The 27703-nt window shown below is 39.1% G+C and overlaps 1 protein-coding gene across 5 annotated transcripts in view; it reads right to left on the bottom strand.

Moving 5' to 3' along the window:
- The window catches only part of PPP2R5E (protein phosphatase 2 regulatory subunit B'epsilon), a 103606-nt gene that overhangs the window by 22031 nt on the left and 53872 nt on the right, over nucleotides 1–27703 (bottom strand). For all 5 annotated transcript variants that reach the window (XM_048854490.2, XM_048854491.2, XM_048854492.2 and 2 more), the window contains exons 3-4: nucleotides 19105–19301; nucleotides 578–679 (exon numbers count right to left, since the gene is read on the bottom strand). In XM_048854490.2, the coding sequence (XP_048710447.1) occupies nucleotides 578–679; nucleotides 19105–19301 (299 nt within the window). The remainder of the gene's footprint in view (nucleotides 1–577; nucleotides 680–19104; nucleotides 19302–27703) is intronic.

The raw sequence follows: 27703 nt of genomic DNA, 5'->3' as shown, positions 1-27703 counted from the left end.
TCCCAAAAGGAGGATGTATAGCAGAGAGAGTATGCTCTGCTCTGAATTCCTGAAGGCAAGGCTATATATTGTTAGGAAGGAAAAGGGAAGGAGACTAACATTTCTATTCTCCCCCATCCTCCCGACTAGCAACAAGTGCTCATGTATGCTTCTTCTGCATAGTAGCAATTTTCTAATGGCCCAGCAGAACAAAACTGACTAGGATGACATTAGTTTAATTCCACTGCTCCTGCTGAAGCTGCTAAGAAGTACTGTGTACAAATGCAGCACAGGTGCAATTCTTCACAATAATTTTTTTTAATGCAGTGAAGGAGAACAGGAAAATGTGGGCCACTCTCAGTCCTGAGCTGAAATTAAGTCCCTGACTTGATCAGAAAGGCCCTGAAAACATTACAAAGGCTCTTCTATCTTCATAGGTACTCCAGCTGTAGTAAAGAGCAGTGTTAAGAAGGTAGAACAATGATTTCTGCATCTTATGAACCAACTCAAATCTGAATCACAGATTAACGGACGGTGTAGGGAAACATAACACATATCAAGCAGTGATACAGATTTGTTCTCAGATTATATTTAATACCTGTAAATGTGGCCATGATGCCTCAAGGGTGGGTTCATCTTCTTCTGGATCAAATTCATTACTGTCACTAGGTGGGAGAGTTCTAAATATATTGCAAGATACCTAAAAAGCAAAAGAAAAGAAAAATTAAGAGCTGCTTCTGAAATAGTATAGTCATTTCCAGACACCAGAACTCTGTATAAACTCTGTTTATGTATAGTCTCTATATATCCACTATGGATGTCAGTTTGGCAGCATTTACTTTGCTTAATTCACATTAGAAATTGTGCAGTACTAAGTAACCTAATAAACTTGTTGCCTGCCATGGTCTCCTCTTCCTTAAAAACTTTTTCCCTTCTTCACAATGGTGTTCCAAGAGCACCTCACAGGCTGACCTTTCACTGACTGTATCTGTTTCTCCCTTGAAGAGCCCTTCATCTCCTTACTCCCAGCCCAGCTGAGCAAAATTCAAACAAAGGGCAGTAATCTGAAAGGTCTAGGGCATGGGTATTTAGAATCAATAGGAATGCGCTATGAGCAGGCGTAAAAATATGAGGGTTTGCATATAACCTTGTTATTTTCCTTCACACAGAGAGAATATTAGTGGGATGTGCCAGGGAGTCTCACCTGTCAGCACCTGGCATAGTTTCTAATGTCTCTGCACACTTAGTACTAAGTTGTATATCTGGCACAAACTGGGAGCAATAAATACTATTTGCTTGTCACTTATCACATATTTTAGTTCATGGAGGTTTTGGTCTACTTAAACCTAATTAGAAGTGCTTTGCTGAGACTGCCTGGCTTACTGAGGCAGCTTTTCTGGTGTATAACTTTGTACAACAGCTAAGATAAATTGCAAACTTTGGTGTTCATCCCAGACCTAACTGGGTTATCAAATAGGTGAAAACAGCAGCATGCTATGTCCTGATCCAGTCTATACATGACTCTCACTAGTCCCCTTTATCCTCTTTGGATAAACTAAGCAGAGGTTTTGTTGAAGGTTTTGAGATGCACAATGAATCTTTCTTCAACATTCTTGTCTCTGTACCTAGCTTTTTACTCTTGTAATTCAGCGACCTGTGATAAATCAGAAGAAAGTTTCAAAAGTAGATCTGCAAGTTATATTTTCAGCATACTGGTAATTTAACATGCAGAGTTACTTTAATGTCAAAAGCCTAAAAACAATCAATATGTTGTTAAAAGCAGCATGAACTACACTTCAGTTCACAAATTATAGGAGGTACTAGTAAAAGATGTAACTACGAAAAAAGAAAAGAAAGTGGAACAAGGGGAAAAAGCAGGAAGGCTAAAACGGTGCAAGACAGCGAGAGAGACTCATTGTAAACAGGACAAAGAAGAAAAAGGGAGTGTCAATAACAACTGAGGGAGAAGGATTAATAAAGCGAGTGAAAGTGTGGAACAGAGGAAACTGGTGGGCTTATGATTGGACTTTCTTCTTCTCACCACAAGAGGGTGTGTTTTGCTACAGTAATAGTGAAGCACAGTGACTTTTACTGAAGCTTTTATGGTATACACAAATCTCTGCTTCCAGACACATGGCATTCAACATTGACAGATGTGGCGATTAGTAGCGTGCACCCTGTTATGTGACGATAGATATTGGATTCAGTGTATACTTGCTAACTGGTTACTAGCATTTATCATGAGCTGTTCTCCATGTGAGTTTTGGGGGTTTGTTTTTGGGGGGACAGAGGGGTTATTGTTTTTTAAGTTCAATTTGGTACTGTTCACTTACAAGGTCCTCCATGACATAGTTTCCAGTCTCATCTGGATCATAAATCAAATAGATACTCCAGGTAAGCAGAAAGACATGTATTGTAGTCCTGCCCTCTCAGGAAGATTTTTGAAATCTCTCTCTCTCTCTCTACTGTATCTAACATCAGACACAGTCACACAGCTAGAAAGGGAGCAGATCAGCAGTTAATGGAAAATATAACCAGCGCTGAGAGTTGTTTCTCTGTAACTGTGTACAAGGCAAAGGAAGAAGATAAACCCCTGCGGATCAGTTCAGGATATAAAAAAGGAGAAATTTCTTTACTGGTGCCTGGGTGCTGGCCATTTGGGATACTGCAATACTATATGCTGGAGCATTTTTAATTAATACTTAAAGTTGAAAAATCCTAGCCTTCCCACAACCTGGACCAGAATGGGATGGTAGCACAACAAAAGAAAGTCAGCAGTGATAGATAATTCTTCTGTAAGTTCATTTGTAAGAAATAAGCAAAATTCTTTGCAAATTTAATCTATATTTTAGTTGATCAGATTTATCATCAGACCCAAGAAAGCAAGAGTTAAATAAGTACGATTATTTTAAAAACCTTACAACAACATTTACAAATTAGGCCAAGACAAAGGCCTACTGGAGGTTTTACTAAATGCCTCAAGTCAGCAAGAGTTAGAGCACCAATAAGGAACAGAAATCATCAGAAGTTGGTCTGTATTGCTTCTTATAACTGCCACTTTGAAGCCAGAATTCCTGTGTTACCCTTTCCATTGATACCCTGATAGGACTCAACAGTTTTACTTCTCTCTGGGCTGATAGCTCACTAATCCTATTTGAATGAACACCCCTCAAATGCATTTTGCCATTTCTCAGTCAGTTCCTTTTAGAGAATGTTAATTCTCTGTATTCAGACAAAGATTTGCAAACAGAAATAAACTGAAATAGGTTTTAGATTCTAATCAGACTCATGAGACCACATACACAATCAGAGTAGCTGATCTATTTTCAACCTCTGCTTTGATTAAATGATAAATTACAAATTAAAAAAATCAATTAGGTCACGTCATATTTTTAACCAACTAATAATAAATTTGTGATCTAAATACACTGGTCCAACTAATGTAACTCCACTGATTTCAATGAATGGGATGTAATCATCCCATCATTTTAGTCAACGTATTACATTCAAGTTCTATTTTAAATTAAGATTCAAAACTAACAGTTCAAAAAAGAGTTAGTTAAGTTCATGGATGATAGGTTCATTAATGGCTATTAGCCAATTTCAGGGACACCACCCCATGCTCTCAGTGTCCCTAAACCTCTAACTCAGTGGTGGGCAACTTGTGGCCCATCAGGGTAAGCTGATTGCGGGTTGTGAGATATTTTGCAGACGAGCGGCCCGCTGCTTCCTGCAGCTCCCATTGGCCGGGAACGGCGAACTGCCACCACTGGGAACTGCAGGGGGGCCATGTCTGCAGACAGTCTACGTCCACAAAACATCTTGCGGCCCGCAATCAGCTTACCCTGATGGGCCGCAAGTTGTCCATCTCTGCTCTAACTACTAGAAGCTGGGACTGAACGACAGGGGATGGGTCACTCGATAAATTGCCATCTTCTGTTCATCCCCTCTGAAGCATTTAACATCAGCCACCGCTGGAAGACAAGATACTGGGCAAGATGGATGATTTGTCTGACCCAGTATGGCCAGTCTTATGTTAAGCTAAAAAATTATACAACTTATTTAGACATATCATAGAATCATAGAATATTAGGGTTGGAAGAGGCCTCAGGAGGTCATCTAGTCCAGTCCACTCCTCAAAGCAAGACCAACACTAACTAAATCATCAAGCCACGGCTTTGTCAAGCTGGGCCTTAAAAACCTCTAAGGATGGACAACTGCCCTTTCTTTGGATAACTGTCTTTTTTTAAAAAGGATTACTGTACAGACATTGAATCAATAAACTTTCTCAGTTCTGACACAACAGCATTTCCTTATTCACATACTATTGTTAAAGGCAAAACAATTTAAATTTCATGGATCATGGGATATTTAATGTCCAACTAATTTTACTTAAATTAAGATCTCATTTTAGTTATACCGAATGATGCTAGGTTTCCAAAGAGTGATCAAGACCTCATCGAGATAGCTGCATTCTTCTTTATTATTCAAAACATGCTCACACATGTCAAACTTTATATATCGAGTCAAAGCAATTCATTCATTTATCAAAGTTGCATGTCAAGATGGAATCATTTAATTATTATTCATAAATTTATTATTGCAGTGTTATCTAGTATAACTATTTATACCAGTATTTCCATTACAAACCCACATTTGTGGGCAACATACCACACCACTGGGGAAGTACTTACTGAACCACTGTTGACAAAGCATCTGCACAATTCTAAATATTGTATGCAACACTTGTACTGAAAAATTACAATCTATTCCGAGTACATGGAAGCCATAAACAGGGTTACAAAAAAATGGGTGCTCACTGTCTTATTATTCTTTAGTACTTGATGTGATGAGGACAAGCAATGGGTAGAGTTTGAGAGCATAAAATAACTATTTGGGTGCTGAATTCACATTTTTGAAAGAGAATACAAGTAACCTATCTCAGAACTCTAAAATTAACTGGCGACTGGAAAAGAGACTAGGCAAGACTGAGTGCACATTTCTTCCCATTACCAGTGAACAGCAAATGTTAACTTTTTAAAAATAATGGTAAGTTAAAAGAGAAAGTACTATATTTCAGAATCAAAAGCTAGATACAAAGGTCTGATCTGTAGGAAATGAAGTAAGTCTAAGTCCTATGCATACAGGGCCTTTTAAAAGGGAAAACAAATATTGACGCATTTATCTGTGCTGACTGCTGGAGCAAGAAGTGGGAGAAAAAGGTTTTAGCCACAACTAGTTAAAGGCCAACAAACTGGCACCCGAATACTGTAAGCTTATTACAAAAGCAAAATTATTTTTGAATAAGCATATACTGTAAAGTCCAAGTAAAGGCTGAGTGCCACATGCATAAAATGCATCCAAATCCACTTGTGCATGCAAGAAAGAGAGTAGGTAAGAGTAAGTTAAAGTAAAGGTACAACCACAACTGAAAAAGATGTGAAGTTCCCTTTAATTTTTCTTGTCCGCATTAGGAATGAAGAAGTTGATGTTATAAACAGAGGCAAAATGTAGATGTCTTGGTCAAGAGAACAGACAGACAAGTTATCCTGATGGTGAAGAGTTCCAATTGTCATTAAACTGATGTCCAAAAGCAATCATAAGTTTAAAAAGATAATGTGAACGGTTACAGTAGGCACCTCCTTTTTAAAATCAATGCCGTGGGGGCACTGAAGTGCGTCAATCCTTGGAACATACTGTACTTCTTCAAGGTATCACACAAAGGATTGAAATGCAGGCAACTGAAAGAATGAAGAATACTACTGCATGAATCACAAAACAGTGTAACGGTTCATTTACATGTAGCATCAATTCACAGCCTGCTTATTAGTCTGGAACTGTTGAGATATAGATCTTTGACAATACAGTAGAATGGCTTCAAAGTAGAGCTGCATGGGGAAGAAAAGGGAAAATCTGTTTCAAAACTTTTTCCAATATCCCTCACCACAACCATTTTTTCCTTTCTTTTTTAAATTCCAACCAACACTTATTTGGGGGGAAAAGGAGGGGAGTAAATTTAAAATAAAAAATGTTCCCGATTTGTTTTTCTAATTTAGAAATTGACAAAATATTGACCAGCTCTACTCCAAAATCAATCAATGCTGATCAACCACTGCAACGTAACTATGAATATATATTAATAGGCAATACATTGCAAGATTTTACCAAGATATTTGTATTTGAAGTTACTTTTTAAATACCAAACAGAACCTGTCTGAAGTTAGGGCTGAATGCCTGCAAAAAAACCAAAACAAAAAAACCCCAAACCTTTTCAAAGAAGTCTCCTCCCCCCCCCCACCCCCCACCAAACTAGAGCATGGCATACAGTGTCCAAAGTTCTCCCCAAACTTATTGCTTGTACCTGTAACTAAAACTGTCAGACTGAGCTCAATTTCCATTTATTTCAATACCTTGTACTTCTTTTTTTCTGAATTGGGTGCATGCCAAATTTTATCCTGAAGTGAAAAGGGAGTTCGGACTAAGTAAACCAAACAGACCCCTAAATATACTGTCATTGAGGGAGAAACATATAGGGGTCTAAATTCTCCCATTAGTGATTGGGTAATTTACATCTTCTCTCGTTATCATCCCCTGTTGTAAATGGGAGACAGACCCCCCCAAAATATATAAATATAGCATGTACACAGTAACTTGTACATATATATTACAAATATCTGAAGCCATTCTGATTGGATAAGCCCATAACTTGTTGGGAAAGAGCCACAGTACTTAACAGATTGTGATAATGTTTTGCATCAGTCCACACAAATAACTACACTTTTCAAACTTTACTATTTATTTTTTCACTATTATGACTAAGTGATGGAACACCTTGCTATCTGCTGTGCAACTAGCATATGGTAAAGTGACTAAGTTTGGAGTTGCATGATCTTGAGAAATTAGGTCATATTACAAGACATATGTTCTCTCAGATTTCAAACTGCAAATAGCTGTAGGGAAAAAAAATACTTCCATTTAAGCCAGTACACTTGATAAAATGAAATTAAAAAAACTGAAAAAAGGAAGATTCTCGTTACACTTACATACCGATACACTTATAGTTTGGATTTAAACATTTAAAGAGCTACCTTGTACTTCAAAATCATACTTCATTTTTTTAGCTATGATTGTAACTATGGCGGTCAATTAATTGTGATTAATCGCACTTATAACAATAGAATACCAATTGAAATTTATTAAATATTTTTGGATGTTTTTCTACATTTTCAATATTGATTTCAATTACAACACAGAAAACAAAGTGCATAGTGCTCACTTTATATTATTATTTTTGATTACAAATATATGCACTGTGAAAATGATAAACAAAAGAAATAGTATTTTTCAATTCATCTCATACAAGTACTGAAGTGCAATCTCTTTATCATGAAAGTGTAACTTACAAATGCAGATTTTTTTTCGTTACATAACTGCACTCAAAACCAAAACAGTGTAAAACTTTAGAACCTACAAGTCCACTCAGTCCTACTTCTTATTCTACCAATCGCTAAGACAAACAAGTTTGTTTACATTGACGGGAGATACTGCTGACTGCTTCTTATTTACAATGTCATCTGAAAGTGAGAACAGGCATTCGCATGGCACTTTTGTAGAAGGCATTGCAAGGTATTTACATGCCAGATATGCTAAACATTCGTATGCCCCTTCATGCTTTGGCCACCATTCCAAAGGACATGCTTCCATGCTGATGATGCTCGTTAAAAAAACACAACATCAATTAAATTTATGACTGTACTCCTTGGGGGGAGAATTGTATGTCTTCTGCCCTGTTTTACCTGCATTATGCATATATTTCATGTTATAGCAGTCTTGGATGATGACCCAGCACATGTTCGTTTTAAGAATGCTTTCACAGCAGATTTGACAAAACACAAAGAAAGTACCGACGTGAGAGTTCTAAAAATAGCTACAGCACTCGACCCATAGTTTAAGGATCTGAAGTGCCGACCAAAATCTGAGAGGGACGAGGTGTGGAGCATGCTTTTAGAAGTCTTAAAAGAGCAACACACTGATGTGGGAACTACAGAACCCAAATCACCAAAAAAGAAAATCAACCTACTACTGGTGGCCTCTGACTCAGATGATGAAAATTAACATGCACCAGTCCACACTGCTTTGGATCGTTATCAAGCAGAACCCATCATCACCATGGAAGCATGCCCTCTGGAATGGTGGTTGAAGAATGAAGGAACATATGAATCTTTAGCGCATCTGGCATGTAAATATCTTGGAACATCAGTTACAACAGTGCCATGCGAACGCCTGTTCTCACTTTCCGATGATACTGTAAACAAGAAGCAGACAACATTATCTCATGCAAATTGTAACCAACCTTGTTTGTCTGAGTGATTGAATGACCAAGAATTAGGACTGAGTGGACTTGTAGGCTCTAAAGTTTTACATTGTTTTATTTTTGCATGCAGTTTTTTTGTACATAATTCTACATTTGTAAGTTCAACTTTCATGATAAAGAGACTGCACTACAGAATTTTTATGAGATGAACTGAAAAATAATTTGTTTTTTTACAGTGCAAATATTTGTAATCATAAATATAAAGTGAGCACTGTACACTTTGTATTCTGTGTTGTAACTGAAATTAATATATTTGAAAATGTAGTAAACACCCAAAAATATTTAAAATAAATGGCATTCTATTGTTGTTTGAGAGTGCATTCATTTTTTTAATTGCACTATTAATCGTGATTAATTTTTTTAATCTCTTGACAGCCCTAATTGTAACAATTAAAGTTACAGTAACTGTAAGAGCTAGTTACTTACCTGTAACAGGAGTTTCTTCAAGATATATGGTCCTATCTGTATTCCACTGTGGGTTAAGCATGTACACCATGTGCCTTGAGCCAATGAATTTGAAAGTAATGCCTGCTATGTGACTGAGTAGAGAAAGATGCGTTTTGACCGGTACTCGAGGGCTACTTGTGACATGAACTATGATATAGTTCATGGTCTGGAACCTGTCTATGTGCAGGTACACTTTTGCAGTGATAGAATTTAGGGTTGTCACGATGAAGTCCAGAGATTATGTGGTGGCGAGAACAGATTTTTCTATATTTATGCAGACTTCCAATGAAGAGAAAAGATGTAGCATCATGGAGTTGCACTTTGCAGCAGGAAAAGCACTCCTTGCTGAATCAAGCAAATGTACTGGGGGGTTCCCCAGCCTGGGTCCGATTGGGGCCTCCTGGCCTTCTCTATGAAGAATTTACGGAGACAAAGTTCCCACCCTTCTCGAGTACACCTGGGGAACAATCAGCATCTACTGCACCTTGCCGCGATGTGAGCTTCCCCAAGGCAGTACATGCAGCACTTTGCAACAAGAAGCCATGTCGCTGAGGTACAAGAAGACAATGAAGCCATGACATCTGACATGGGCCACTACAACTGAGAATACCTTGGTAAAGACTTTGGGGGTGGTTACTATTCCAAAGGGGAGTACTCTACTGAAAATAGTCAGATAAATCTGAGAAAGCATCTGTGGGCGGGTTGAATACCTATGTGAAAGTAGGTGTCCTTCCTATTGACAGTTATGAACCATATGCCCTTTTTTAAAGATGGAATTATTGCTGCCAATATGACCATGCGAAATCTGAGTTTGCGAATGAAGCAGTTCAGATAGTGGAGATCAAGAACTGGTCTCCAACAACCCTTCTTTTTGGGTATTAGGATGTAGGTTAAGTAAAACCTTTCCCCTTGGTATTGTGGAGGAACAAGTTCTATTGCTCCTTGCTGCAGTAGGAAGTTCAACTCATGTAAGAATACTGTCGTAAGAGTGGTCCCTGAAGAGGGATGGGGCGGAGGGGTTTCACGAGAGGTAGGAACGCAAACTCTATCATACAGCCAGAGTGGATGACATTCAGCACCCACTTGTCTGTACTGCACTCCAGCTGTTGAAAGAGCATGCCAGGAGTCCCCAGAACAGTGTTCTGGGATTGGAAGGTGTTGGGCTTAGTATTTCGCAGCTATCAAGCTCCCATAAAAAAAAATATCGTCCAACCAGAGGCTGAGATTGAGATGCTGAGCCTGCTGTGGAGGTGGCAGGGTCAGGCGTGTGCCAAACTGTCTTACCTGGCTCCAGCATAGCTTCATTAACAGGGAGAACTATTCTGTTAGTTCTGGAGGTGTGCAGGATGGCTAAGAGTTTGTGCTAGGAGTCCTGGACCACCTTAAGGAGAATCTGAAGCTCTTCAGCAACTCTGTGGAGAAGGTCCTGGAACCGCCTGAAGTCATGGAGGTGAGGGGGTGCAGAAATTTCCGTTTCATCTGGGAATGATTATGGCAATCTTGCTGGTTCCAGTAGAACCGGAGTGTAATATTCTTCCTCCTCTGTCGGATCTGGAAGTAGACCCGAGTATCCCCTTAGAGAGAAGGCAATGGGTGGTTCCTTAGCAGATCGGATCAACTAGATACCAAGGCTCCCAGCATGGCCCATAAGAGTGGTCGACAGGCATGGGGTAGATGAGGCTGAGGTTGGTCCTGAAACTGTGCAGGTCTTTTGGGTGGTGGAGGATAAGTATGGTAAGGGAAGAGCGATTCAGCCAATGGCTCTGAATCTCCTGAGCAGAAGGCTGCTTCCAGCTCTGTGGGAGGGCAGGTGTATTCTGCATATGGGAGCTTAATAGGCTCCACTGTGCAGTTGGTTCTCTCTGACGAGATATTATATCCATGGAAACACAGGGTCCCAATGGAGGAGAGGATTCTGGATCTGGGAGGGTGAAGACATCTTGTGGGGTGGCAACACATTCAGACCTCCCCGGTGTGAGGGGGACTCTGCTTGTCCAGGGTAACAGAGCTGGTGAGAAGGGTGGTATCCGGAGTTGGCAGTGATTGGGCTTCATCAGTGCAGATGGATCCCGGAGTTTGGCGTCGGGGATGAGAGTACTGACAGGACACAGTCTGGAACTAATGTAGTCCAGTGCTTGTGGGCTTTCTTGCTGTGCCTCTGGGACTTAGGGATGTTTTAAGTCCTCATGGACTGAGCTGGTAGGCTTGCTTACAGTCAAGTCCAACTTCTTTGAAGTGAACTTTAAGGAACACTTAGTCTCATGCTTATGAGAGTGCTTCCTAGCTTTCCAACAAGACCCTGCCATGGGGCCTGTGGGGATGGATTCTCCCGATTCAGAGAGTCACACTTTGCAGCAGGACGCACACTCCTTGTTGAATCAAGCAAATGTATGGGGGTGGGGTTTCACCAGCCTGCATCCGATTGGGGCCCCATCACCTTCTCCATGAGGTATTTGCGGAGACAAAGTTCCCGCCCTTCTCAAATACAGCTGAAGAACAAGATCTGCATATACTTGCCGCAATGTGAGCTTCCCCAAGGCAGTACAGGCATCATTGGTGGTCATCACTGACTGAGAAGGATCATGGTCAGGAAGCTCAGAGTTTGAAGCCCAGGGTACAGGGCATAGTCTGGTACCCAAACTGGGTATGGGGGGTGGGGACAGTGGTGTTCTCCTGTCCCCCCCCCCCCCGCCCCCAACCTCCAGAGACTAATCTAATACTAAAACTTTTAGAACTGTTAAAACTGCTAAACTATTTAAACTGTTAACTATTTACAACTAGGCTGATTGTTTGTAGGATGAAGTCAAAGCTGCAGACACTCTAGATTCCAACCTGGACGAGGTGGTGGTGAGAAGGAAATGAAGAGACGATCAGTCTGTACCACCCTTTATCCCCTTGGTCAAAGACACAAGGTGCATGCGCGGACCATGGACACTACTTTCAAATTCTCTGGCTCAGGCGCACAGTACGCATGCTTACCTCACAGTAGAATACAATAGGGACAATTACTCAAAGAAGCACCAAGTGTTTTTCTAATTTGTTTTTCCAGTTTGTTTATTTTGCTCATTTAACAGCTGTACATAGTTTCATGGTATCTCCTGTATAATCAGGTAGTCAGTTTCCCGGGCTGAGCAAATGACCCACACAAACAGGAGTCAGAAAGAAAAAACATTCTAAATGTTATTCTAAAACCACAAAAATTGGTAGGAAAACTCAGGGGCAGGTGTAGTAGCTGAAACTACTTATAACCCACTGTCTGAAAACAACTTGATTTCAAGCTGAGGATGCTTCTTTAACAAGTACTGAGTGACTGGCATCCAACTAATCAATTTGCTGTCAATTATATTTAAAACAAATAAAATGAGTGAAAGGGTTAGGTTCTGTGTGAACACGTTGTTTTCTTTTCTTTTCTTGCTTCTACTGCCAATATCACCTGACAATCCTCAAGCAGAAATTTAAAATTACTTCTTCAAATTCGTATTTTATAGCTACATCTTCTGTACATTTCAATATCTCATAAATGCCTTGGGTAACTTTGCAGTTAGTTAAAGCTATCTCGGGACTTCCATTACAAATCCATATTTAGGTTCAGAGGATCCTAGCTTTGTAGTAACATTTTATTCCTGAAAAAAACACTTTTAAAAAATGAAGTTCAGGAGCACAGGAGTTCTTAGATGATTTCAAAACAGTCTTTGTGTACTCTTGTAATTTTAGCACTGCAATCTTTCAGGCAATGACTCTGGCACATTGATATTTCTTAACTTGTTGTCACAAACTTTCTAAAATGATGTTAAGATGAATATTGTAGCCAAAATTTGTCACTATCCATTTTTGGAAAATTGTATTGTTTTATTTATTTTATTTAAACTTGATATTGTGTAAATCCAATCTGATTTTTTCTCTCCAAAAAAACTACAGAGAAAATACACAAAACAAGTTATTTTAAAAAATGTTAATACTAAAGAGTACAGATTTGCAATACATCTGCTGATTCAACCAGCCTTTAAACTTGGGAACATTTGAAATTGGATCTGTATTTTGAGGCCAGGGTCCACTACTAATCATAAGCAAAGCTAATGAAAATGAAGAAATTCACAATTACGGTAAGTCTGACTGCTAGCACCTACACCTAAAAAGGATTCCTCAACAACTGCCTGTGTTTGCTTTGTTTGCCTTGTATATCGAGGGTTTGGAGATTAGCTTTAACCAGGATTAGCTTTATCTACTAGCTCTCTCACTTCTGTTACATTCGTTGAACCCGATTCTGATCTCTTTCCGTGTGTCTAAACCCAGATTGAAGTCAATGGAATCATTTCAGATTTATACCACGGGAACAGAGTTCAGCATCTGGCTCTCTGGATATATTGTTTGGTAAGTGATTATTTCTCTGATGTTTGACTTAGTTATTTACAACAGATTTCTGCCTGTCCCTGTGCTGTTCAGCAGCCTTTTGGCCAGGACTGCCAGAATAGTCCTGATTTGGGTTTAATTTTGCCTATGCAGGTTAATTTTTTCATTGCACATAATTTGTAATGATAGAAAAGTTCAGGAAGACACCTAGTGCACTATGGACAAGTTTTGCATTTAAGAGTCAGGTAGTAAAGGAACATTTTGCTCTGAAAGTCATGTATCACAGTAGAGTTTCATTATCCAGTCAATAAAAGGTAGTCTGTTAGTTATCCTGGTTAAAGCATGAACACTACAGCAAATGTTTTGTGGGGGGTTTATAATTTGCAAAGGGAAGAACAGGCACCTACCGCAGAAATTCATTCAAGGTTTTAAATTTAACCGAAAGTCATTTTTCCCCCATCCGCCTGCCTTTTTAAATAGAAACAGTCAGTGTCTCAATCTACATGGTAACCGTCTGAAAACATACAACGCCCTACTACAAGCACACTGTAGGATAATGCACAGATAATACAAACATTCACTTTACTCAACTAACAGGGCTTAATCTACCACCATTACTTTATTCTAAGCTTGCAAATTTTGCTCAGATAGTGGTGAATTATTCCAGATGAAGTGCCATATTATTTGGTCCATAAAACTGTGTCACTGACACCTTCTTTTGCATACACTGTGTTTTAAGTGGTGGGGCCTTTTTCTTCAGATCAGCTGAATTCTAAAAGATGTAAAATGCTCACCAGATGACACTCCAAAAACTGCAGGGGAAATGGGCTTTGTACACCATACTCCTTCTGAACAAATCCTCTCTATTTCCATTAGCACACGTGCCAGTTATTCTTCTACTGCAAGTGATATTGATAATCCCTATAAGGCCAGTGATAGCCTCACATGTCAAGTGACCACTAAAACTTCCCCCCTCCCCCAATACAAATTCCAAAAGTTTAGCACAGCTTCAAAATTTAAATCAAGCAAAACAGTTAGTTAAAAAACAGACTGATAAACGTAATTTGGGGAGGGGAGAGGAGTGTACACAAACACAAGAGAGAGAACATATATAATACCAGAATACTGGACCACAGCATTAGGTTTTAAATACCATTAACTGCATGAGTTGCAAGCCACAGATCCATGAGTAAGCTATGCTGATCATCCCAAATGAGTGCCTATAAAACCTTTATACCATACCACTAACAACATGTATTCTACCAAAAAAAAAAATTGGAAACATTTTCGAGAGTTTTAAAGGAATATTAGTAGTAATAGATTTTATATCGCTTTATCTATAAAGCCAGGCTGCCTTAGTATCATAAATCAACTTTTCAGGTTTTATAGGCAGAGAAAAATTACAACTAAAGCATTTTAGAAAACTGTATAAATGACCTAAAAAGCTTTTCCATATATAATATAATTTTAAAGTCAGATTCCTCCAGATAATTAAGATTAGAAGCAAGTGACCAGCACTTTAGCCACTATTCCTCTGTATGACTACTAGCATGTCAAACCTTCAGCTCAAAGAGGTGCCTTTTTATCCCCTCCCTGCTCCCCCTTTTTTTAAACATATCAGTCTTAAAATTGTTTCCCTTTTTGCCCCCTCCAGATATGGAATTCCACCCGTCCCCCACAAGATTACACTGGCCCAAACGCCAGGATGGCCAATATTCTTTCCTGGATGGGTATGTCGCAACCCAAAAGTGCTAGAAATGAGTGCTAGACATCACAGTAAAGAGAATACTCCACCAAGTTTTCCAAATAGCATTTATGTTTAGCTTTGGTAGGTCTTAAGATATCATACCTTAACATCAAAATATTATTGTGATGAATGTGCTGCGCAGTCAACACAGAGCAGTGTGATGAATTTACTAAGGGTGAATCTGCTGCTGTTCTCCTGGCTCCTGACTGGATCATGACAGGTCAGCCAGAAAGGGAAGATCAATGGCAGCTGGGAGGATAGCTGGAGACCTGGAGGAACATGCACAAAAGTAGCTGTTCCCTGTGGCTGTTCACGGTCACTGAATGGGCGTACAAAGTTGCCTTCACACAGTTAGGTCTAACTCAGTTTAAGGGTAACAGGACTCATGTACATATTAATGTAAATAAACAAGGTATACTATACCTGACTTCACAACATCAATTTCTCTCCAGCAACTGAAAGTGACCTGTTGCAAGGTTCCAAAATTGACTACTGCTTAGCCAAGGGGAAACACTGTGTACTGAACATCTATTTTAGATAATGTTAAGGGATTCTCTCTTCCTCTAAGGCTCATACAGCTGGACTCATGGTACTAAGGGAGTTTAATTTTTGCTGGCAAAGTGATGAAAAAAACAGTACATATCTAAGGCAGTTTTCCTGTAGCATATATGTAGCATATACAAAATACATGCTGGTGTGGTATAGCAAAAAACATTTATTAGCACTCAGTTGGGATGACCTGCATAATTCACTCATGGATTTGACACTCATGAGCAACATGAGCACCAGCATGTTTTAAAAACCTTTATACTCTATGCCACATCATCATGCATAACGCTTATACAGAAAACATCTGCAAAGTGTGTGTGCACGGGTGTACATTATAGCTGGTGAAGATAGCAATACCTGACACTTTCCATTGTAAGATCTTGTTTTCTTTTGCTTATAACTGTGCCAAACTTTAACCATTTGCGCTGAAATTTTCCAAGCCAAGCATCTTCCTTAGGCTGAGGTTTCTTAGAAAATTTCAACAAAAACAATTCTGACACTTCTCAGGAGTATGGGAAAAAATGTTGATTTTCTCATGTTAAAACATTTTTTACAACCATTTTATTGAGAAGCTATAGCACCTCCATGCTTTGGAGAAGGGACTTGAAATTTGGCAAAGGGGTTGTCCTGTTGCCAAGGGTGTGGATTTTTGCTGTCCCTGTGAAAATCTGCTCAAATTTGGCCAAGTTATGAGCCAGTTTGGCAGCCAGACACCTCAAAGATTGTTTGCACTGAACATGCAGGGGCTAAGCAGGACTTTCACCACATTTCCTCCTCCCGGCAGCCAAGGACTGCTGTAATACCAGGCACAGGAACAAAGACGGTTTCTCCTGTGGTCTCAATGTTCCCCTGTTGGCATCCAAGCAGTAAGCAGGAGGAGGAACTAGCTTGATTAGAATGCAGAGAAGTGAGCAGTTAGGCTGGGACATGGAGCTGAGGGTAAGGAAGAAGACTGTGACTCAGACAAGGACATGCCAGTCGACAGCAGAAAATGAAAACCTAGTACTGCTATCAGTTAGTCCCTGATGTCAAGAGGCAGAAGCCTGTGCTGTGGATATAAAGTTCCCAACACTCTGATGAACAATGTGGAAGTCAAAATGGTTCAACATGATGAAATTTGTTTTTTCAGATTTTTCCTTTTAAAATATCACATACAAAAAGCTACATTTAAAAGAATGTTAAAATCAAGTACTCAAAAGTTAGGAAGTGATAGAATTGTGGTTGCCTGTAAACCCGTAATTTGCTCCCCTTGTGTGTATGCATTACGATAGTCTTTAATTACATGATGACAATTGTTTTTTCCTACGGGACCCTCACCCCCCTTCAGTGCACAGGATGAACCAAGCTCAGGGAATGAATCCGCACAGAGAAGGAAGCTGTGGTCTACAGCAGAGGTTCCCAACCGGGGGAACACATACCCCTGGGGGGTATGCAGAGGTCTTCCAGGCAGTACATCAACTAATCTAGATAATTGGCCTAGTTTTACACCAGGCTACATAAAAAGCACTAGTGAAGTCAGTACAAATAAAAATTTCATACAGTGACTTTTATACTGCTCTATATACTATCCACTGAAATGTAAGTACAGTATTTATATTCCAGTGGATTTATTTTATAATTGTATAGTAAAAATGAGAAAGTACGCACTTTTCCAGTAATAGTGTACCGTGACACTTTTGTATTTTTATGTCTGATTTTTGTAAGGAAGTACTTTTTAAATGAGGTGAAACTTGGGTTATGTGAGGCAAAACAGACTCCTGAAGGGGTACAGTGGTCTGGAAAGGTTGAGAAACACTGGTCCGTAGGACCCCATTCTTCATTTGTTGTAGAAATTGGAAGATGTGCAATAGGTAAGGAAGGGAACTGCAAGAAGAGAAAGGATTATTTCATAGTTAAGGCATTTGAATGCTGCCCTGAAGAACTGGATTCTATTCCTGCCTTTGCCACAGAATTCCTGTGTGATGCTGGGCACGTCACTTAAACCAAACTTTTCACAAGTGATCACTGACTATCTGAATGCCCAACCTGCACTTGCCTGATTTGCAGAAGTGCTGAGCACTCTGAGCTGCAACTGAAGTCAATGAAAACTCTGCTCTGAGCAAATAAAAATGATATAAAATGCTGAGTTCTCTGAAAAAAACCAAGCCTTGAGCATCCAAAATTACTGGATACTTTTGACCTTAATCTCTGTCTCAGTTCGTCATTTCTGAAATACCACCCTTTGGCCTCACAGTAGTTTTGTGAAGACAAATTAATTAATGTTTGTGAAGCACTCTGATACTACAGGGATGAGCACCACAGAAACCCCCCCAGGAGAAAATTTATAATTCTATATTCAGAGCAGGGTTTGAATGGTGTACAGTAAATAAGGCATGGGGCTACATATGGAACAATGAGAATAAAACATGATACTGAATAGCTCTTCACTGAGTAAGTACCATCCTTCCTGTGTACTGAATAAGGCAGGGGTCCTGTGAAAAAAAAGTGTGTGACCATATAATTCTACACTGTAACATTATGCACATGCATAAGAAGGCCAAATTAACATTGCCCATGCAATATATATTTATAATTACACAAAAAGGTGCGTTAACAAGGGGAAGGTTGCAAAAACAAGCACTCAGATGTTAGGAAATGCCAGGATTAAGTTTCCATATGAAACCTTAACATTCTTTTAATGTAGATTTTGTATCTTTCACATATATAAAATATACATAAAACACACAAATTACACACACACAAATACATATTCCAATGGTATAAAACATACACTTCTACAGAATTCAGACAATCACTACAGTAGTATGTATTTGTGTATAATTTGTGTGTAACAAAAAAATTAAGTGCATGCATACGGCAATGTAAAATTTATTCATAGTTCTCCAAAACTGTGGGGCTATTACCAGATTCAATAATCACATAATACCAGTATAGAACCAACACCACAAAGTCTATTTCTGAATATCTGTCTTTTGCTTCGGGTGCCAACTTAGTAATATTTTATAATATTGATCTTAAAGCTTGCAATGAATATTCTTCACTTCATGCTATCTGGTGGTAGTTCGGTACTGATGTTGAAGGCACTTGTGTTAGTTGATAATTTATTAATAAGATTACCACTACCATTGAGAACTCCTGGTGACCTCTTAATTGCAGTTGCTATGAATCTACAAAGCAAGCACTGCAATTTTAATGTTGCTCCTATACATCACTTTTAGCTATCACAATGCTCAGTTACATGGCAAAAGTGACAAAGTTCCTTAGTGATGAAATTTTATTAGATTTAAAGATGGCTTTTATCTTACAAAAAATAAAGACAAACATTCTAAAATTATTCCATTCTGTTTCACTAGGAAAAAAAAGCACAATGAGTTTGTGTCTACTTCATATTCTGAATGCTGAAATTTGAATTGCTCTGGGTATACTTTTCTACATATTTGACACTCATGTTTTGATGACCTAATTTGACTTCACTTAACTGCAAGTGAAAATTTGTGTTTTATTGGTCTTAGAAGTAGTATCCTCTGGTGATGTCGACTAGAAAATACAAACCCAAGGCCACATTTAGTCCGCTTATTCCAGGGTTCATTTTGGCTCCCAATATGTAAGTGGCAGTTGTATGTGGATCTAAAGTGCCCACAGTAAAGAAGAAACTCACCATTCTAACTACTTCAGGGTAAGTCTGCTCTGTCAAACAGCCTCTGCTTATTGTAATGTAGTCCACCAGTTCATTAAGAGTGGAGCGCTTGTATTCTTTCATTTTAAGGTCTGATAGTGTGTCCATGAAGTCAAAAATTACACAGCACTGCTGAAGTTTCTTTAGGAACAGTTCAGGCTGCTCTGAAGATGGAACGTCTATGAAACAAGAAAGGAAATCTTTGTGAGTCTGGCATCTTTTTATATGAAACAGGAATTCTTTTTGAAGAGCAATTTCAAAAGAAAGCAGTGTTCCATACAGTTTTCATAAAACAGTGCTCAACCTAACAATTAAACCCTTTGTAGAAATTTCATGAGTAGTTAGTAGTTGAGATCTTGGATACCGCATGTACCACTATATTTAATTTTTTGCTTTTAAAAAGTAACATTTACCAGATCTCCAAGACTTAGAGGAGAGTATAAACATACCTACATATAAGATCTAATCCTGCAAGCTGCTCAGAAATCAAGTATCACCGATTTCACTGGAAACTGAGGATGCTCAGCACCTCACAGGATCAGACCCACAGTTAGCTTACACTATAAAGAAGGAAGAAAGTTCTAAAACTTGATATTTCTATCTGCTCGATCTGAATTAATCTTTATATTTCAAAAAGTGCTGTACCATACAGCAATGAATAAATCTATGACTTTCCGAACAAATTTCCACAGTCCCATTAATTTTTATTCCCATGTTGACATTTTCTGTAATAAAATCAATTGTAATTTTGCAGTAGCCAATGAAGCTTTTCTGTTATCGAATCCTGCCAAAGCAGCAGAATATGCTATCCTTTACATATAGTTTATATTTGAACACCCTTCTCCCAAAGTAGAAAAGTATTCTTGGCTGATAAAGTAAGTGTGTATATATATATTTGCTGCTTTTCTCTGTTTTGCCAGTCTTACTGGATTAGTCGCTAAGCAAAACTACATGAAATAACAATGGACTCAACAGCACTACCATAAATGTGCTCAAATACTTGACAGTTTCTATTTTATTCACAGTGGCAGGTTAGTTACCTTATTAAACATTATTTAAAAAGAATATGTAGTAAAATTAGTTTATCTGATTTTAATGTATACAAGGGGCTAATGATGATAATAGACAAATTATAGAACAGAGCCTTGATATTAAACAGAAAAGATGCCAAGCAACCGAGGAAACTACCTCCTCACCTTCCACCCCATTTTTTTTTTTTAAAGAAACTGCAGCTTAGCTCAAGAGGTTTACGCAGCAGGATGGACTTAGTGATCTTCAAAGAAATGCTACAAATAAAACATGCAAGCTTATTCTATTCAGCTTTCAGCTAGAAACAGTATAACACTCCATAAATTTGAAACGTATACTGTCTTAATAATCTGCTTTAAAAGATCAACTATATCACACTTTCTTCTCTTAATACAAGTCATATCTTTTACATGGTCCACATTTCTTAAACAGGGATGCACAAATATAAAGGAGGACCAGCATTTGGCCCACTGGTGTGTTTTTTTTGTTTTGTTTTTTAATCTTCAGGGTATTGTGTTGATCAGATTAAAAAATACTTGGAAAACATGGGAAATTGAGAAGTATAGTATATTTTGGAATAAAGCACATTAATTGAAGATTTAAATTAAAATTATATACATCTATGCCTAATTTCATGTTTAAAAAACTTGTAAATTTTACAAAAGTAAATCCTTGCAAAACAAAACAGATTAATCTTGACTCTTCCTCAAATTATTAAAGGCTCAAATTCATATTAATATACGAAAGGACTGCACAATTGTATTTTATTTTGAAGTGTTGAATAAGAGATGCTTCCTAATCCACTACACATTCATTATTTTGCATTGGTATAATCTTAAAACAAACAAACAAACAAACAAACAAAAACAGTGAAGATATTGGATTGCTGTAGAAACAAAAAATACGTAAATATGGCTGACATTCTGCATTAAAATATATAAATCTGACATGGCAAAGCTCAATACCCTCTGCAATTTCTTCCTGTACGTGTAGCGCTTATGGAACAATTATAGATTCCATCAGACCCTCTACCTCGTTGCTACACAGAATAACCCCTGTCATGAACAAGCTGAATTGCAGATAGTTGGTTTTATTCCAGATCTCAGATTTTGCCAGGCATTTAGTGAGCTCTGCAATAGCTGTGTCTGAGTCAAAGGAGAAGATGTCAGATAGGTGTCAGCAGTGTACTAATGATACTGCAATTTATATCGTGTTCTAATTCCACACAACACATTCCCAGAGGCTCTGTATAGATGTTGAACAGAAGATGAAACAGATTGGAGTCTTGCAAATCTCCACAAATAAGAACCTTTGAGATGGAGCAGCCAATCACCACCACCTTCTGAAAACTATCGGAAAGCAATGAGCAGAACACCATTTAAAGCTATTCCAGCCATCTTGACAAAGTTACACAGCCGTATCAGCCAGTGCTAAAATCTGATAACAAGTCAAGGGATATCAATAAAGGTATTTGGCCTTTGACCATTGCACAAGAAGATCAACAACTTCCATTAGTACCACTTCCAGTCTAAAATGTCACCAAATAAGGTCAGGGGCTTCAGGAAGCTAGATACCTGTCATGTTTTCATGTTGCCAATTTCTTGATGATCTTTCAAAAAGGGACCTTCAAGAATAAGACTGGGAGGTGGCTGATTGGAGTTCAGAATTTGCTTCTTCAGTAATGGCCTAACTATAGTGTGTTTGAGGGATTCTGGAACCCAGTTTTTGCTGAGATAGGCACTAACAATCTCTTCCAAAACATAAGCTATGGTTCAAATGGGGTAGTTGGTATCTATTGTATTTAGGTGTATTTCAGTATTATTTTCACAACATATATAATGCTTAGTTCTAGCATGTCATCTTTTTCAAAACCTTTTATAATTCACTATGTTTCTTTCCAACTTGCATATTGCATCAGTAAAACCTATGATGTTATATACATACATGTGTGTATCTATTTTTATATAAAATTGTGTATCTGTTTTTTTGTGGATGGGAAGGTAGGGGTATGGGTCTATATTAGGATAGGTGCTGACTCCATAAATGTCTAGCCCTGGAGCACCCATGGAAAAAAATTAGCAGGTCCTTAGCACCCACCAGCAGTAGGGATGTAAATAGGGTTTAAAAATAGTAACCATGTAACCTATTAAACTTCTATCGCTTAAACGGTTAACCATTAAGGAGTTGACATAGGTGAGGAACTAGGACCCCAAGTTTTATATGGGGTCCCAGATGCCAGGGGTTAAAAAGGCACCACAATAATTGTTAATCTCATTCAAAGTTCTCTCAATTAAAATCTTGGGGAGAAAATAAATTATATTTTCCAAAGCAGAAACTACAAAGAATTCTAGATGATTCTATGCAAGACACACTGCATCATAAAACACACTAAAACTCAGTCATTATAGACTTTTTGTAATCAGCACACAAATTATGAAAACTCTTCTCGATCTAGTTCTTCTTTAAGAAGCAAATCATCATTTAAGCAACCAATTAGAACAGTGATCAATTCCTGGGGAAAACCTAAATGCAACACAGTTTTGAAATTGCTCTTGGCAGTTCTGTTGGGAAGGGAACAATGAACTCTCCAAGGATAAAGGTAACAAAGGAATTTGGGAAGCAGGATGCGCTCAACACAAGAGGAAATGGGTCAGCAGAAATCAACAAATTTATCTTCCACGTTAAAGTTATTTTGTGTTGCCAGTTCCCATTACTTCAGTTCAGTTTTCCATCATGAGAGGTCAGTTTGTTAAAAGACTGCCGTCTGTGAACAGAGGTCCAAAGATGCTGCTGTATAATCTTTTAATCTTTCTAAGGAATGGACTGGAGAGGAGATGATGAAAGACTTTCAGTGCAAAATAGTATGGGGCAAGGGAACTGTCAGCTTCTCTCTGCTGATAATCTTACAGGCAGCCTCTCTCTACCAATGGACCTCCAAATCCAGTTTACTATTACTGTCACAGTCTACCACACTGAAATGGTGATCGCATATTAATTATTTGTGCTGAAAATAAGGTAAAACTACATACAGATTTCTAGTTATGAATAAGAAATTGATGTTTACTTGGGGTATGTTGGCATGCATAACTACATACCTTATAAAAATCACTACTGCACATCAAAGCAGTAGCAGATTTCTCAAGATACACAGCAATAATCATGTCATAATAAGATCAAAGGGATAGACTAGACCCAATTGATTTTAACTTGTGTTAATAATACCTGCATTTTACCAAGGAAATAAGGAAGATCTGAAAAAGAGCAGGTAAAAGTGAGGAAGAATAAAACATGCCAACTAAGAACAGAAATCACTTCCTCTATAGTCAAATTGCAATTTCCAGCAGAAATAAAACTTGTAATATTCAGTGTAACTAAATTTAGAGCTCAAAATTTAGTTACACTGAATATTACAAGTTTTATTTATTTGCAGTTATAAAGATTAGGGTACTCACAAAGGTCAGATGTTTGCTATAACAGACTACTGTAAAACAACCTCCCTGCAAAACACACTATAAATACAAATCAAGTGGGCGATGCATGCCATTACTCGTATGTTTAAGACACACCGGAAGGTATGGTTTTCTTTTCAGTAAAAAAGAAAAGAAAAAGAAAGAATCATTTCCTTTGGGTGGTTGTGGGAATCCTCACCTTGAAACCTTTAAAGAAAATGACCCCTGAGGGGTGAAGAGCTTGAAGGTTTCCCCTTTAGCTATTTAAAACACGTAACAGAGAATATTCATAAACTTCAGTGAACTTAATTCATCTGGAAATCTGATATGAAAATAATCAGTAACCTGTAACAAAAATCAGTATGAATCACACAGTTATAACCAAATCAAAATAGAGATTATAATAGAAATGCTTGGGCAACCTTATCTGTAGTTCTCATTAGAACTCCCGGAATAGTAACTCTAAAACATTTGAAATATTTCAGTCATGTTAGCTTTTAATTGCTTTTCCTCAAACTAAATAATCCCAATACCAACCTGCATACCCCTTTCCCTTTGTTATTTTTGTTACCCTACACTATATTCTTGTAAATTTAACTATGTCTTTTTTAAAAGAAGGGGATCAAAATTTGACGTTATACTATTATTGTGGACACACCAATGCTTTATAAAATATACTGTAGTACAACACCTTTGTATTTACATAATATGACACTCTTGATACTGAACATATATTTTATGAACAAATTAAAAGTATATTCTTGAGAATTAGGTAGAAGAATGAGTTTGTGCACTAGCTGTTCACTTTCAGAGAGCTGGCTTCAAATCCTTCTTAAGGTCACAAATGGAAGTGAGTTACGGTGACACTAGTCATCATTTTACAAATTACAAAACCATCACACAATTTGGGACAGATTGGCAGTCTCTACTCAATAGGGGCCTGCGAACAGAACAAAACAAAAGGGTTGCAGATTGCAAATGAAATGTTTGGAACGTGTGCAGTAAAAACTGCAAAATGCCCACCAATACTATGATTGCCCCAAATCAATGCTACCAGACTACTTGTTTTCATTAGTACTAACTTCATCCTCTAAGTGTTTTGAAGGCAGCTATTACTTTCACAACATTCATTATGTGGATTAACTATCTTGTGCATAAACAATAAATATCAGCCCCCTCGCATGGACGGAGTTGAGGTCCGGTCCCATGAATTTTAACCTCTGTAAAGGAGTTAATGTCAATTTTTGTGCATTAATTTGAAAGCCCAGATTCTGAAATAGATGGCTGATTCGTAGGGCTTCACCGAAGGGAACGTGCCCTGAGGAGACAATCGTCCACGTAAGGATAATCATGATGCCCTGGGAGCGTAAGTAGGCCGCCACTATGGAGAAGACCTTGGAGAATACTCTGGGAGCCAAAGAGAGGCCAAAAGGGAGTATTCTGTACTGGCAGTGGTCTTGGCCTAGTGTGAACCTGAGGTCTCATCTATGACTTGGTATGATAGAAATGTGGAAAGATCAAGGACTGAGAACCAGTCTCCTGGAATAACTGTTGCTAATTGACCATCTTGAATTTCTGAGCCTTGACAAATTTGTTGAGCACTCTGAGGTCTAGTATGGGTCTCCATACTCCCTTTTTCTTCAGTATCAGGAATTAGTGAGAATAGAAGCCTTTGCCTCTTAGATGTGTGGACACTGATTCTATGGCTCCTATGTTGAAGAAATGGCTTCTCTCCTGTTGCAGCAAGCTCTCATGAGAAGGGTCCCTGAAGAAGGTCAGGGGTGTTTTTTGGGAGGAAAGGAGGTGAAATGCACGGAGTACCTATTTCAAATAATCTCCAGCACCTATTTGTTGGAGGTTATCCATTCCCCGATGCTGCAGAATGGGGTGAGATGGCATCCAATGGGGTGAGATGGGTGAGGTTTTCCAGCATCAGTCAGTGTTGAGGAGAGTGGTGTATGAGCACCTCAACCAACCTGTCAAAACTGTTGCTTTGAGGAGGAAGGTTGAGAGGAAGTAGATGGAGATCCCGACGGTTTCTGTCTGGGGAACCTGGAGATACGCTGGAGGGCAGGAATAGGATACAGAGGGACCTAGACAAATTGGAGGATTGGGCCAAAAGAAATCTGATGAGGTTCAATAAGGATAAGTGCAGGGTCCTGCACTTAGGACGGAAGAACCCAATGCACAGCTAGACTAGGGACCGAATGGCTAGGCAGCAGTTCTGCGGAAAAGGACCTAGGGGTGACAGTGGACGAGAAGCTGGATATGAGTCAGCAGTGTGCCCTTGTTGCCAAGAAGGCCAATGGCATTTTGGGATGTATAAGTAGGGGCATAGCGAGCAGATCGAGGGACGTGATCGTCCCCCTCTATTCGACATTGGTGAGGACTCATCTGGAGTACTGTGTCCAGTTTTGGGCCCCACACTACAAGAAGGATGTGGATAAATTGGAGAGAGTCCAGCGAAGGGCAACAAAAATGATTAGGGGTCTGGAACACATGACTTATGAGGAGAGGCTGAGGGAACTGGGATTGTTTAGTCTGCAGAAGAGAAGAATGAGGGGGGATTTGATAGCTGCTTTCAACTACCTGAGAGGTAGTTCCAGAGAGGATGGTTCTAGACTATTCTCAGTGGTGGAAGAGGACAGGACAAGGAGTAATGATCTCAAGTTGCAGTGGGGGAGGTTCAGGTTGGATATTAGGAAAAACTTTTTCACTAGGAGGGTGGTGAAACACTGGAATGTGTTGCCTAGGGAGGTGGTGGAATCTCCTTCCTTAGAAGTTTTTAAGGTCAGGCTTGACAAAGCCCTGGCTGGGATGATTTAATTGGGTATGGGTCCTGCTTTTGAGCAGGGGGTTGGACTAGATGACCTCCTGAGGTCCCTTCCAACCCTGATATTCTATGATTCTATGACTTCTTCCTCTGAGGTTCATATCACCTTTGAGATGATATTGCAACAAATGGGGTTTAAATGACAGCTGATGGCTATACTTTCTCTTATACTCTTATGTATTTTAAGGTGTGGAGGGACGAGTCAGTCCTTCCAGCAAATAGTTTTGTCCCTTCAAAAGGCAGATCCCCCCACAGTTGTTTGAACCTCTTTTGGGAAGCTTAATAGGTGCAGCCAAGAGGCTCATCTCATCATGATGGCAGCAGAGATGGAATATGCTGCTCTGTCAGCTGCATCGAGTGCAGACTGGAGAGATGTATTTGCCATCAGTAGGACTTTGTTGACCATGGCCTTGAATTGTTCCTTGTGCAAATCTGGGAGACGCTCAATAAAGGAATTGAGTTTTGAATAGCTCTGGTAATCATATTTCGCCATTAAGGCTTGATAATTCGCAATGCGGAACTGAAGAGAGGCTGAGGAGTAAGTTTTCCTGCCAAAAAGTTTCAGGCGCTTCCAGTCTCGGTCGTAGGGGGTGGATTTGAAATGGTGCTGGCAGCCTTTTGTAACTATGTACACGGTGATTAAATTGGGAGGTGGGTGGGAGAAGAGAAACTCCATGTCTTTCACCGGCATATAATACTTTCTGTCAGCCTGCTTACATGTTGGTGGGACTGACACAGGGGTCTGCCATATGAGTTTGGCAGGGTCCAAGAGTGCCTCACTAACAGGGAGGGCTACTCTGGACGGGGTAGAAGAATGTAAAATATCCACTAGTTTGTGGTGCGACTCGGTCACCTCCAGTCGTGGTATCTGCAGTGCCTCTGCCACCCACTGGGTCAACTCCTGTTGAGAAGGAACTGTGGAGGGTTTCCCCCACCAGCAGCGCTGGTTTGCCTCGTGCCTTGTGCGGGCTGAACAGACACTGCTACCAAAGTTCTCTGATCAGCAGCACAGGGACGCAGACACACCTACAGTGGAGCACCCATAGAGACTCTACTCGAAGAAGAAAGTGAGCTTAAGCCAAGACCAGATTTTAATTTTTAGGCTCAGGCCTGTTGATTCAGCCAGGTATTTTAAATACAGATGAACAGTTTGTCTGGAAGGCAATAATCAAATTCTATTTCTCCAGATCAGGCTTTGGGTCTTCCTGAGCTATAGAACAATTTGATTTTCCTAGACTAGTGATCATAAAGGAAAATTACTCACATGCAA

This window comes from Caretta caretta, chromosome 6 (genome assembly GCF_965140235.1).
Source record: "Caretta caretta isolate rCarCar2 chromosome 6, rCarCar1.hap1, whole genome shotgun sequence".
Classification (NCBI taxonomy): domain Eukaryota; kingdom Metazoa; phylum Chordata; order Testudines; family Cheloniidae; genus Caretta; species Caretta caretta.
This window is presented reverse-complemented; position numbering and strand designations above follow the sequence as displayed.